Raw genomic sequence first — 13,174 nt, 5'->3', positions numbered from 1 at the left:
ATAGAGCTCTGCTGAGCTGGGCGGGGAGCAAAGTGATGGTTTACAAATTTGGTGGACTGAGTGCAGTCACGAGCAAGTTCTACTTTGCAATCTCAAGACTCTTTTTTAAACTGCTTACCACACTTCTGCCTCAGCTTTTTATGAACTAACAAAGCAGGTTCTTTTTCCTTTCCCATCAAATTTGGTCACCCAAATAATCTGTACCTGTGCCAGCTGAACTTTCCTGGAATGAGAGAGATTTGAGTTGTAAATACACACAACTTCTGATGCATGTCACAAAAGTATGGTGTGAGGATGTACTTTCCTCCTTGTGGATATAGTTCTCCTATATTAATTTTTGGGAGTTAGCTTTTAAAAAAAATTTAGCAGTCACTTCCTTTCATTTGCTGATCACAGTGAAAAGCAAACTCTGACATGGTTTTGTTAGTAATGTTGGAGAATTCATGTATTGGGTTAATATGTCAGCCTTTCTTACAATAAATAATACAGAATTGTACCACATTAATGAAAATAATTAAACTGTAATGTAATTAAATTTGTATCTAAGCCCTGAAACTTCCCTGTGAATGATAGCTCTTACTGGTTCAACTGTGTGGTGAAAAAGCTTGTACCAGTTTTGTCCCAGATAACAGTCAAATACAGTAGGCAGGAAGTATCTCATGTTCCACCTGTGTCCAATGGCAATTTGAAATTTGGTTGAGAGAAACAGTTCTTTTCAGATAACAGAGAATATCTCTCTTTGTGCATCAGAGCATTCCTAGAAGTCTCAGCTCTGGAAACAAATGTCTCTCTTATGTGAAATGTCTTGGTGCTAGGCATGTAAACTTCTGCCGTTACTTTGGCTTGCTGTATTTATTAAGACATCACAGATGTATTTTACTTGTTGTGGTTTAAGAATGGTATTCCTCAGTCGGAAACACTGCAAACCATGAGCTGCTTGCTCGCTCCCCTCTCCTCTTCCCCACTTTGATGATCTGGAGAGAAGAACTAGAGGCACAAAAGGCAAAGACCATGGGTTGCGATAAGAACAATTTACTGGGAACAGCAAGGAAAAGACAATGAACAGTATCAGCAACAATACTAATAAAAGAGTGTACAAGAAATGGTTTGCACCCGAGTTCTCACCCCTGACAATATCTGACCATTCCCTCTGCTGTGCTAACTGAGCTGGCAGGCAGCCATTTCCCAAAAAATGAGGTGAGGTGCTACAGAATAACCTCTGGATCCTGGCCATGCCCCCTCCTGGCTCCTGCAAAAATTAAACCTGTCTTGTCTGGAACCAGGACACTACATTCTTTATATCATAACTTCCTTTTTCGTATCGGTTTTATAATCTATGCAAATGGCAGCACCAGGTAGCCTTCCTTGAGTGGCACACTTGTCTCAAATAAGGCAAGGCTAAGATTTGAGTTAAATAGAAAAACATACTTTTAGTATAGTCTTCTTTACTATACCCTGTAATTTAACCATATATTTCTTTATATACAATAGGTGTCAGATAATTACAGTGCAAATTTTGTAAAGTCTGTGTATATGTATTTTTGTTTAAGGGGCTTTCTCCCTACCCTTTCCCAAAAACAAAGAGATCCATAATAAAAAATACACCTTTTTGCACCATAACAAAGCTACTTTTCTCAACAGATGAGTATGCCTTGAGAACATACCGTATTGGTGTATAAGGGTATAAAGGGTGTGTCTGCCAGTGATAATGTATATGGATGTGGCACCAACTGATTTCAACCAGACAGAAAATTAGCACCCCATCTAAAACATGGAAGAAGAGTTTAGTAGTAAATGTGAATTGTAGCTTTGTAAAGCAGTTCTACCTCCTAAAGCCCAAGGAAACAATAGAGAGTACCTAAGTCTGTGTGCTTATGAGGTATTTTCAGGCATTCCTGGGAATCAGTTTTATATTTTATCCTTGTGTAATGGATTGCCATCCATAGAGGTTGCTGTTCAATTTTTTGGAATGCCTGCCCTTGAATCAACACCTGGTATATTAAGAGTCACAAAATGCCAATAAGACAGGCAGAACAAATGTGTCTTAATATATTCCAATAATCTCAACAATCTATGCTAGATGTGTATTTTTACTGCCAAGCAGAAAGAACAGAAACATACTGACTAATTTTTACCAGAACAATAATCAGACATCCACCAGTAAACATGAGTGTAGGCCAGAGGAAAGCAAAGAGGAGACCTTTTGCAGGATAAAGTCTGCTTAAAATGGCGTTGGTCTGTGTTCCTCCTGGGTCATAGTAACACGGGAAAGTCTGGTATTTTTTGAAATTGCTTGCAATTGTTTCTATTCGTGCTTTAACTTCTTTAGAGTTCTCCAACTTGTCTGGGACATATGAGCACTGAAATAAGAAATCAAGGTGATTCATTATGACAAATACTCCAATAAAATGTTTTTAGTTAAGTCAGATTGAGTGAAAAAATCATGCTAGTACTGACAAAACCTTCTGTGGTTTGGCATCCCTGGAGATTGTCTTGGTTTCATTATGTCCATTTGCCATGCCACTCTTCCCTGTTTCCATCAGTATGTCTATGCCCCCAGTCTGCAGATTTACAGACTGGAGTTACATTGTTGGAAACCAATAACATACACGCTCAAAAAACCCCTGCAGTCTTTGACACTGTCACTTCTTTATTACAGTGCCAGACTCCAGTTCCTAACACAGCTTCTAGGCACTGTCACAGTGGGAAAGTGTTGTGCAGAAATTCACACCGGCTTGTCAGTGTGCGCAAGAATGAAGTTGTTTCACTGCACACCTCTGGTTGTAACTAGTAGAAAAATACAAGCATGGCTGTTGGAGGCTTCCTACTTGTCTTTGTTAAACAAAACTATTTTGACTTGTAGTAATAATTCAGAGTTATTTAGTTTTCAGTGGAAATAGGCTTTGAAGCAGTAATTTTTTGTTGTTTTTTGTTGTTGTTGTTCATAAACATTTTTTTCTTCAGTACTGTTTTGTGTATGTAATAATGCTTGAATGTACTGGAACCTGGCCAAGGCAAAAGCAGGGATGGTTCCTGACCTGAAAATTTTACTTGCATTAATGCCAGTAGATAGGACATCAAGAAGTTGCCTTCCCTTGCAGTGAACAAGGCTCTTGTTTCCATCTATGGTCGGTAATTTCTATTTGCTCCTTCATTGCATGTAGCTTTCCCTGAGACAGTCATTACAAAGACAGGCATTAGCTAGAAAAATTCTCTTCAGCTGAAGTGTTTTATGCTATTAGGTTTGCACTGTGGGAAGCTCTAATCTATATAAATGTTTTGCACTTTTAATCTGAGCATGTTTCTTCTGAATTCTGAAAGTAGTTCAGTCTCGGGCATCCAAGATCTGAATTTTTACTAATTTGTTTCTTCTTTCTGTCTAAAATGTGCATCATTTTGCAATTTTCTCCTTTATTCCCTGCTTCATAATATACACCTAAAAAACAAGTAAAATTGGGATTTGTGCTCTTACTTTGGATGGTTCTAAACTTAATGTCTCTCATGTGCTAATTCAACAAGGAACTGAGCAAGCCACAGCTTATAAACCATTTGTTACAATGGGTCTTCAACTGGGAGACTTACATATTTTAAAATGTTCATAGGTGTTGTATATTCGTGTTGGTGTAATTCCTTTAAAAGTATTAACTTAATATTTAATGTAATATTTAAAAGAAAATAAAAAACCTATAATTTCTGGAATGTTTTAAAATTGCCTTGGTTCAAGCCCAGACATTAACATGTAAAAGATGAGTGACTCCTGCTATTACTGTGCTGCTTGGTTTAAAAACTATCAGCCCTTCTCCTCAAAGGTGGTAGATAGTAGCAAAGAATGAGTATGCAATTTGTGTTGCAAGTACCTTAGGATTTCTTTCCAATGTATCTTCAGTCTGGTAGAGCATAACCTCCTGTCCTGAGGCTGTCAGATTAACCCACACCTGTAGACAGGGATAAGGAAAGATTTCCTCATCCTCTGAGCCTTTGCTGTTTGGACAGAAAACTTTGTCCTTGATGTTGGCTTTGAGTACCTTGCACACAGTTTCTGTTGTCCAAACACTACAAAAACAAAACAAAAAGTATTCCTTTGAAGCTCATCAGAAGCATCTGTTGCAAGTTGCATGTTAAAATACATCTGTGCGTGCTGGCTTGGCTGAAGTTCATAGCTGCTTCATCCTGCTGTGATGAACTGTACCCTCCCTGAATCTGTGGCTGCACCTGCAAAAGGGCTGCCGTAGTGAGTAAGTTCAGTAAAGCGTTTTTGCTGTTTTTGCTGTTTTTGCTGTTTTTGCTGTTGTTTTTTATGCATTCTGTGGTTTTCAGTTAGATTCTGACCTCCCCATCTGTAACCAGCTTCATGTTATTCAAGAAAGAAATATTGCTATGGATTTTAAAATTTGGTAGAAAATACCTGCAATGCAGTACACTTCATGTCTCAGAAATATGTTGACTGATTTCATTCAATAAGCCTCAGAACTCAGATCTGTTTTCCCCACTTCTCTTTTTCTTTATTACATGGGCCTCTTACATAAATAAGTAGCAGGTTTTTTTCTGGAAAAAGTTAATTTTTACTGTTGCTTATCTATTTTTCTCAAAAGTTACTTTTCTGTTATTGGTAACACATTAAGTTTTGCTCACAGAAGTACACTTTGGTGTCCAAGAAAGTTGAGAAACAGTCTCACTCCAGTTCATGTGAAACTACTCTTGATACATACATCCATCTTTTGTAATGTAATCTGGAGGCAGAAAAATTAATATGTGAAATACTCTGTTTTAAAGAGAATGTATTTCAAATAGTTTTTAAATTAAAGGTGCTCTATCAAGAAGAATGAGGTGGATGTCCTTGCTTTCTCTGTCATAATCTTGAAACATAAACAAGTGAGCTGCACTCCTTGTCTTGTTACTTTGATAATTTGCAAATTGATTTTATATGTGTAGGCAGAACTCACAAAATTAAATAAAAGGATGGGCATTCGTCACTCCTTCAGTGTTCATTACGTTCTGTAATATTTGGTGTGGTAGCCTGGATTGTTGAAGGTGCTTGTTTCTTATGATGGTTAATTCAGAAGATACAGATTCTTGAGTGAACAATTTTACCTTGACTTGTGTTGCTCAGGTTTTATTAAACAAGACTCTCTCCTGCCCATGAAAGAGCCTTTCTAAACTGTTTCTATTTATGTAAGACTTGGCTTTTCATTGTCAAGCTTTAATAAGCATGGCTGGCTTTTTGATTCTACAGCAAATGTCTTGATTTAGTCTGTTTTGTTTAGCCCTGAGGAGAATAATTTCCTCTTTTTTGTGTTCACTTGTGCCTGATGAATTCTTGCCACACTTTTTTCCTCTTCTGTTTTAAATCCTTATGAGCTCTTTGAGAGCACTTTGTCTATTGTACAATGTACTTATGTATATTTTATCACTGTTTTAATTATTGTATATGATGCTAACAGGAAAAAGAATAGCTTTGTTTCATAAACAAATGGCTCTTATTACCTCTTAGTGTAAAATGGCACAATGGTGATCCCAATAAAAAAGTACATCATCATGGAGCATGCAACCATTCCCAGTCCCAGGCAGAGGGCTCTTGTCTCCCCTCGCTTTTGTGCAGTCACCAACTTCTTTCCCAGCATGATTTAGAGCTGTGAAACTTGAACAACCTCTCTTTGGTGTAAAATAAAACACAGAAAAGAAAGGTAAAATATGACAGTTATTGTAGTTATGTAATAAGTTTCTGAAACATAATATAATCGGTGGCAGAACAGCCCCATTTTTGCAAAAACTTAGAACTCAAAAAAATCCAACCAAACTTGCTGTGTTTTTTGTTATCACTAGACTCTTCTTTTACTTTTTAAATTTATGGTGTAGTACCTTAAGAAGTGTGCGTGTGTGTGTGTGTGTAAGCCAGGAGACTAGGTAGGAAAACCTGGTAACTTCTGGGGAGAATTCTGTTAACATTCTAGTTGTCCTCAGACCTAATTCAGTCTGTTTTATGTTGCTGCTTCTCTGAAGTTAGAGTTAGGCTAAAGGCTGCATGAAGGGAAAACCTTCCCAGAGTAGAAACCTTTTTACAGTATGCCTTTTCTTCTGGAGTAGTTTGAAATGGTGTTGTCTTATTTCAAAAGAACTGAAATAGTTAAAAATTTAGCATTTGAGATTTCTGATTTCTACATGTTTGCTTGGCCTTGTCAATTCAGAGGTGCTCCAAATCTGCTGTCCGAGGAGTGTTGGTGTAACTATGGGGAACTAACTCTTGGGCAGAGCTGTCTGAACCTGAGCTCAGAACTGACTGGCATTAGCCCCTCCACTCCTTTGACAAAAAGCATTTTAAATGATCCACCATAAATGACCCATAATGTTTTGTTGAAGAGAACCTGAAAATTATTGCCATGAGTCCATATGCCATTGAATAATTAGGAGTGACATATAGAAATAGTCCAGAATTTCATTGCCAGTTCAACCCATCGCCAGTATCTGCTGCTCTCACAGCTGTGATTGCTGGTATGTGGGGTTTTGTTTTTTCATGAAAACATGGCAAAAGCTGTTTTTATGGAAATTACAAGACTGGCAAGATTTGTGTGGGCTTTTTGGAGATAAGAGAGGAAAGCAGAGCAAAAGGAGAAAAAAAAAAAGACATTCATGCCAAATTAGTTTTCCTTTCTGTTGTGCACAGCCTTAGGCAGTGCTTTTTGAGGATTTTAGTTTCAGGTGTGTGCAACTTTTTAGTGTTTATCCTTACTGGCTGGCCTTCAGGATGGCACAGCTCCTGCGAAAATCCGCCTGTGTTCAAACTTAGATTTATATACAGTGTAAGATAAGTACAAACCAAAGCTAGCAAATAGGCTCTTCAGGTTATCTGTGAGCATATGTTCTCCAGCTGCTACAGGCTGGCAGAGCTGTGGTGACTGCAAGTAGGGGACCATGCTGAATTTGGTGAAAGATGAGATAGCCCTCAAAGCTATGAGCATCAGCTCTTAAAGGAATGAATGGAAATATATTCTGAATGTTCTTTCCTTTCCTGCTATTTCTGGTTTTCCCTGGTAAAAGTGCCTCACTTTGACTGTTTAATGACCAAAGGAAAAAGGTATTTGAAAATTAACATCCTGCTGTTTTTAGACTGCTATAACACCTGGATGTTAGTTCTCTTAGCAATAAAAAAATATTTATCTGTGGACAGTAAAACACCTTTGGTCATTTAGCAGAACTTGTGGTTAGTTGCAGATTTTAAGAATATATTTTGAAGTTGGTAGTATTTGATATCAAAGTGGAAGGCTGTTTTCAGGCGTCCCTAGAAACTAAATGAGTTATTTTTAGAATACTGAATTGTGTCCACTTTCATATTTAAGTCCATTTTAAATAAAACATCCACATCCACTGTGAATTCTGCATACAGCATTTTGAGAGGAGTTGTTTTTCTGATCATCACATATAATTCACTGTCACTGTAAGAAGCATCTCAATTTGAGAATTGCCATAGATGAACTTTCCTTGTTTACTGCTATTTGAGTTTAATACAGAAGGTGAGCTAATGCCCTTAAGTAAGGTTGTACTGTGTTTTGCTTGGTCAGTGGGGCTATAGGTAGAACATCTGGTATCAAATGCTCCCAGCAGACTTGTGCTGTGCCTGCATATTCACGTGTAACTATGTGGAGAGGTGTGTGCAGCAAGGAAACTTGCACAGTAAGTGTCAGTGACTGTTCCTTGAAACCTTACATCATTTCTTTTAGTTTGGAAAATGGGAAATAAAAAACTTAAAGAATTCCAAAGTACTTAAAATATCAGAATACTGTGCAACACAGTACCTTAATACCAATTGTTATTAAACTGGCTCTCCTTTACATAGTGTGCAGCTTGGTCAGAGGGAAGTGGAATAAAGGAACATTATCAGGCCTGGAGCACAGGCCCTGAGACCAAATGGTACTGGAGTAGCAGGTCCTTATACCATGGTGGGGAGATAATGATAGATGAGTGAAAACCTGTGTAATTAATAAGAAATTCTTACATACAGTAACAATGATTAATCTTTCATTTTCTGTGAGAAATTGAAAAAAATGAAAGGCTGGTACTGCCACTGTGACTTGTGGAAAACTTCTAGTGTCCTAGAGCTATTAACATATTGAATTTTGATAGACCATAATATTTACAGAGCTCTCCCTTTTTCACTGAGAAACAGTGGGTTAATCAACCCCTTGTTACATGGAATACAAGAACTGTGGGACTATTAACTGAAGAATTAATAAGAAATCTAATTGCTTCAAAAGTCTGCTTGAATGCCAGCCACATATGCAGTGGATGTACCACTAAACTCATCCTCCTAATAATCTAAAACTAGCAGACCATCTCTTTAAGACACAAAAGGAACTTGTATGTGTTAATAGGAAATTTTTCTTAAGTGGCCCAGAGGTTAAATGCAGTGTTGTTCCCCATCCTCACACCAGACAGACTGCCTAACCCTGGCTCTCTGCAAGGGCTGCTAAGTGATGCTGTTTGCCTGTGTTCACCCAGTTCAGATAACTGCTTCACCCCAAAGGGAATAAGGACATGTACATTATGCAGAGAATGTTAACAAGAAAGATTAATCTAAAAATATCACCCCGAGGGCTTTTATAGACATAAAAAATAACCAGCTAGGTCTTCAGGCAGTGTAAAACAGAGGTGCTTACATCATTGTTGTGTTGCTGTAGCAAATTAGCTGTAAATGTCATCCCTAAAATGGAAATACACGTTTTCTGGTGCATTTTTTTCTGCTTTCAAATGTAGAAGACCAGAAAAACCTGTAACGCTATTTCATATATGTACAGAAGAATTTAAGAGGAAGCATAGGACTGCAAAGGAAACCCACATTTTTTTTTTTTTTCTTTCTTACATAAACATTCCTATGTACTACTGCTGAAAATACTTAATTTTCTGGCTCTCCAGACAAAGCAAGGTTGCATACATATAAAAAAACATATTTACTTGGAATTTCTTCATTGTTTTAACAGTTAATTTTTTTTCTGATTATAAGTATCTTGTCTCCTTGCTCTGTCTATGTGTATTAGAAGGAGCATTGAAATAGCTGGTTTAGTGTTTCCTCTGACAAAACCATTAAATATTTTAAAATTAAACACTGCAGAAGACTTGATTTACCCAGGAAGTCTGAGTAAAATTGAACTGGAAGATGTTGAAGTGTAGAAAGCAAGGCCTAGTCCAGCTTTCAAGAGAAAATGTAAATGTATTTTTGTACTGCAGATTTTATGTGGTGGTTCCATACCTATTAGGAATGTATAAACTGCAAATGTTTTGATAATGTTCCCTTTGCCTAATCTTCTTCAATCCAGGTAAATTATACAGTACATTTGCTGTGCATTTTCAATGTATAATAATTGCATTCATAGCTGCTAGTGATGATTTTAGGTATGCCATCCGCTCAGGTTTTGAATAGTCCCCTATTTTAATTAGAGAGATATTTGATACTTGGCAGGAAATCTCTACCTCCTCCTCCTATCTCATCTTTTCAGGAGTTTCCAGTGGTGTGACCTCAGATGGGACCTCTCTCTCAACCTATTAACCTGCTCTCAATTTGGGTAAGGTATGAGTAGCACTGATGAATTTACCTCGCTTGCAGAAGAAAGGCTGCTAAATCCCAAATCCCTCTACTGAATTTAAGTTGGGAATAAATATTAACAGTGAGATAGTGTTGTGGTTTTTTTGGTTTGGTTTTTCTTTGAGCTGATTTATCCCACACTATATGGTGAAACTTTAGTGAATATTTATGTATTGCTTTCAGATGAACATTATGTTCTAATACAGCATCATACCAAGAAGAGTGATGGAAGTCATCTACACCTCTAAAGTGATGAGAACTTTTCAAACAGGCCTGTACCTGTTGGCCTGTATTGCTTCTGCATGCAAAACAGCCATTTGTTTTCCCCGTCAAATGCAAACTTAAGCCACCTTGTTTTATTCTCAAAACATCTTGTATAGACAAAATAAAAATTGCCAGCTTTGCTGGATTTGTAACAGGAGCACAGTACTTGGGGACAGTTTATTGGCCCAAATGCTTTTTGTGAGAACCAGTAGGCAAAAGTTTTAGATTTATAAATATGAGCTCTGTAGTGGTTATGTTACTGGAACAGCACTCATATTTACATACTTAGGACTCTCTCTAGGTAGAGTTAGTTTGATCATTGGCACTTGCTTATCTGTGTTTCCATGGGTACTTCAACACTGCTTAGATTCTTCCTTCCTGTTTCAATTCTACACTCATCATTTTCTCATCTGCTGTCCCACCACTTACAACAGGCTGTAGTCAAAACTGCATTTCTGTTAGCACTTTCTTTCCCCTTCCCCAGTCTCTAGCAGTTACAGGCATTTCTTGCTGGTACTGGGGAAATGCTGTGAATGGAGAACACCAGTTTTTTCATTATTTAATAAGCTTTCTGTGTGTCTGGGACCACAAATACTGAATGAGGTGATGCTGAGCCTCAATGGAAAAGTGCACAGAAAAGTTTCTCATGTAGTTGTGTTGGAAACCCCAAACAGCAATATTTTGACTGTGTAACATGATACAATGTTTATCTTATGAAATATGCTGTACAATTTTGCTTTATTACTGAACTGTTTACCAGATGTACCACTAGAGTGAATTAAAGAAGTTAGACTTTTAATTGTCTAAAAACATATGCAGTTGTTTAGGACTAATTCTATTAGCTTTTAAACTTTTTTTTTCTTAAAAAAAGAAAAAAGAAGACAGAAGTTACTTGCTTAGTTCAGCTGTTCTAAAATCTTTCTGGAGTACTTTAGCACTTTTTCCTTTGATTCTCTGCTGTAGAGGGCTGCACAGAAGGAATCAGTTTAAGACCAGATTTTTGAGAAGCCTTCAAGAGTTTGTGTACCTGGTTCCTCTCTAACTTAGGGGTAGGTAAGCACAACCTCTAGAGTAATGCTGAAAACCCAAAGCCATGAAACTTCGAAGAGCAAAAGTGCATTTACCATTAAAATGAATAAGAACTATGGTCTTATATGAGCTACAGGCTCTTAATTTATGAAAATATTATTGTTACCTTTGCTAACAGTTGTGAAGAATGATCAGATTGCATCAAGTTACAAAAAAGAGAACTCAGTCTGCATGCTACAGAAAAGTTATCTGCCCTGTTCTCCATACTGCTGCAGATATAGAAAGCCTTTTACTTCCCAAAACACTGTACTTTTAAAAACACAAAGCTATCACATGCTCCCAAGGAAAAAGAGTTGTTTAAAAATATACTTACAGTTTTTGATGAAATGCTGCTTTCTCTGATGAAAAAAGTCTGTTACATGACAAACTTGGGATAGTAGTGGAGCTCAGAGCTGAAAGGGATATTTTTATTTTTTTTTCCTTTCCTGTATGTCGCTGGGTTTGCTTTGCTGTGGCTGAACTCCTAACTTAATTCCCCTATTACAAAGCCTTTTGTAACCATAAATGGTAAGGTATGAAAGAGCACTGTCCTTTTGGAAATTAATTGCTGGAAACCAGGAAGTCACAATACCAAGACTGAGCTTTCTTATATGCTAGAGCTCCTTTACGATGCATTCTGGTGGATTTGTGTTAAACTATGGGCCTACTCCATTTGTACAACTCTTTTAGTTTAGAAATCTGACAGGTCTTTTGGGTAAGATTTAAGGAATTGAACTGTATTGATGATTAGTGGTATTGATTCTTAATAACCTGAGCCATTACCAGGTGTGTGGGAATGCTTTATTGCCACTATTTTCAGTGAGTTTGGATGCAACAGGTGCTACAATTCTGACTGTATATCAGAGCCTTATAGATAAGAACATCCATCATGCTATAGGTGCATTAGTGTCTAGCATGTTCCTCTAGCCAAAAAGCCAAGCCTATTTCTGGGACATATGAACAGATAACTCCTACTAGCACAGAGCTTCAGAAAAGAGATTTTTTTTTTTTTTGGAAACTGTTACTGGGAGTCTAAAGGAATTAAGGAATTTAAATTAGTTAATCTAGTAGAATCATTAGGAGAGAACTGTAAGCAAGGGTAGGGTATTTGCCCCTCCTTTCCCACTTTAGGTATATCATAATTAGCTGTTTCAGTTTAAGCTGTTCTTATTACAGATGCAGAAGAGAGCACACAAAGCTAACCTGGATTTAGATAACTGTCTGGTAGACATTTACAGCTAAGTTAGAGGAAGTCTGCTACTATCATCTAGATTGGAAAGACTTATGATCATAGTAATCTATAATACTTGAGAAGTAATGTAGAGAAATTTGAGAAATTTTAAAAATTACATTTGAAATTTGGAAAAAATAGTCTTATTAATAAAAGTTATTTCTGGATAAAACAGGATCTGGTTGAATGGAGTTTTTATCATTTTTAATGCTTAGTAATCAAGACTGGATATTTCAAGGAGGCAGTCTCTGCTGGGTCAAGGAATAGTGAGGCTTTTAATGAGGAATTCATTGTAAGTGATTTTTGGGTTCTGTGATTCAGGGTCCAAAGCAGAATACAAGGTAAGCTGTGCTGAATGAAATTCATGAGTCTTCAAAGACAAGGTTTGTCCTCTGTCTCCTCTCCGTGTACGTCTTAACCCCAGTGGCCAAAATAGATTTCATTTCAGTGATAGTTTCCCATTATTCTTTTAAAAAAGAGCAATGCCTCAACTTGGAAAATCTTGCCATATCTGTAAACTACTGAAGTAGCTGCACTCAAAATTGCCAGCCTCCAGAACTGCAAGTAGCTATCTGAAAAATTAAAGGGAAATAAGATATATTTCTGGGGATTTATTTTCCCTGTAGAGTGATAACAGAAGAAAAATCATGTCTATCGCAGGAACACTCCTCTCTCATTGCAATGCTGTGAAAGTGAAGGTTGTGACAAATGCTGTGAAAACCCTTACCAGGCGATCCTAACAGTGCTGTGCTTTCACCCACCAGTTGAAATAATCAGCAGCTTCTGTAAATTTTTGTGAGTATTTACAGAAATACAAGATAACAGGGTAAGAGGAGGTGATGGTGGAAATAACTGCTTGTGATTCTGAAGGAATATATTTTCCATTCAGCAAGCAGTATTTCAACCCTCACTCTGCCCTGCCCTATGTAAATAGGTTGACTACTTTTTTTTTTTGTTACAGCAGCATTTGCAGAATTTCCTGCTCAGTAAATAACAAGGTTATTCCAGGCTTTCTTATCCAAAAAGAGCAAGCCCAG

At 37.2% G+C, this 13,174-nt stretch overlaps 1 protein-coding gene across 1 annotated transcript; it reads right to left on the bottom strand.

The window, feature by feature from the left end:
* Window positions 1-1,016: 1,016 nt before the first annotated feature.
* On the bottom strand, window positions 1,017-11,386 carry LOC121359719 (putative calcium-activated potassium channel subunit beta). Its single transcript, XM_041478859.1, has 4 exons — window positions 11,241-11,386; window positions 5,485-5,652; window positions 3,858-4,053; window positions 1,017-2,360 (listed from the first exon to the last, which is right to left on the bottom strand). The coding sequence occupies exons 2-4, from the start codon at window positions 5,619-5,621 to the stop codon at window positions 2,091-2,093; spliced, it is 603 nt and encodes a 200-aa protein (XP_041334793.1). The 5' UTR covers window positions 5,622-5,652; window positions 11,241-11,386; the 3' UTR covers window positions 1,017-2,090.
* Window positions 11,387-13,174: the final 1,788 nt, after the last annotated feature.

The sequence above is a fragment of the Pyrgilauda ruficollis genome, unplaced genomic scaffold (assembly GCF_017590135.1).
Source record: "Pyrgilauda ruficollis isolate IOZ18807 unplaced genomic scaffold, ASM1759013v1 scaffold464, whole genome shotgun sequence".
NCBI classification, from domain to species: Eukaryota; Metazoa; Chordata; class Aves; order Passeriformes; family Passeridae; genus Pyrgilauda; species Pyrgilauda ruficollis.
The sequence above is the reverse complement of the archived record's forward strand: the minus strand, read 5'-3'. Positions and strand labels throughout refer to the sequence as shown.

Coding starts and splice junctions, on each gene's coding strand:
- LOC121359719 (XM_041478859.1), bottom strand. CDS start 5,621: ATGCTGGGAAAGAAGTTGGTGACTGCACAAAAGCGAGGGGAGACAAGA. Junction 4,054..5,484: donor GTGCCATTTTACACTAAGAG/GTAATAAGAGCC, acceptor TTGTTTTTGTAG/TGTTTGGACAACAGAAACTG. Junction 2,361..3,857: donor CATTGGAAAGAAATCCTAAG/GTACTTGCAACA, acceptor TTCTTATTTCAG/TGCTCATATGTCCCAGACAA.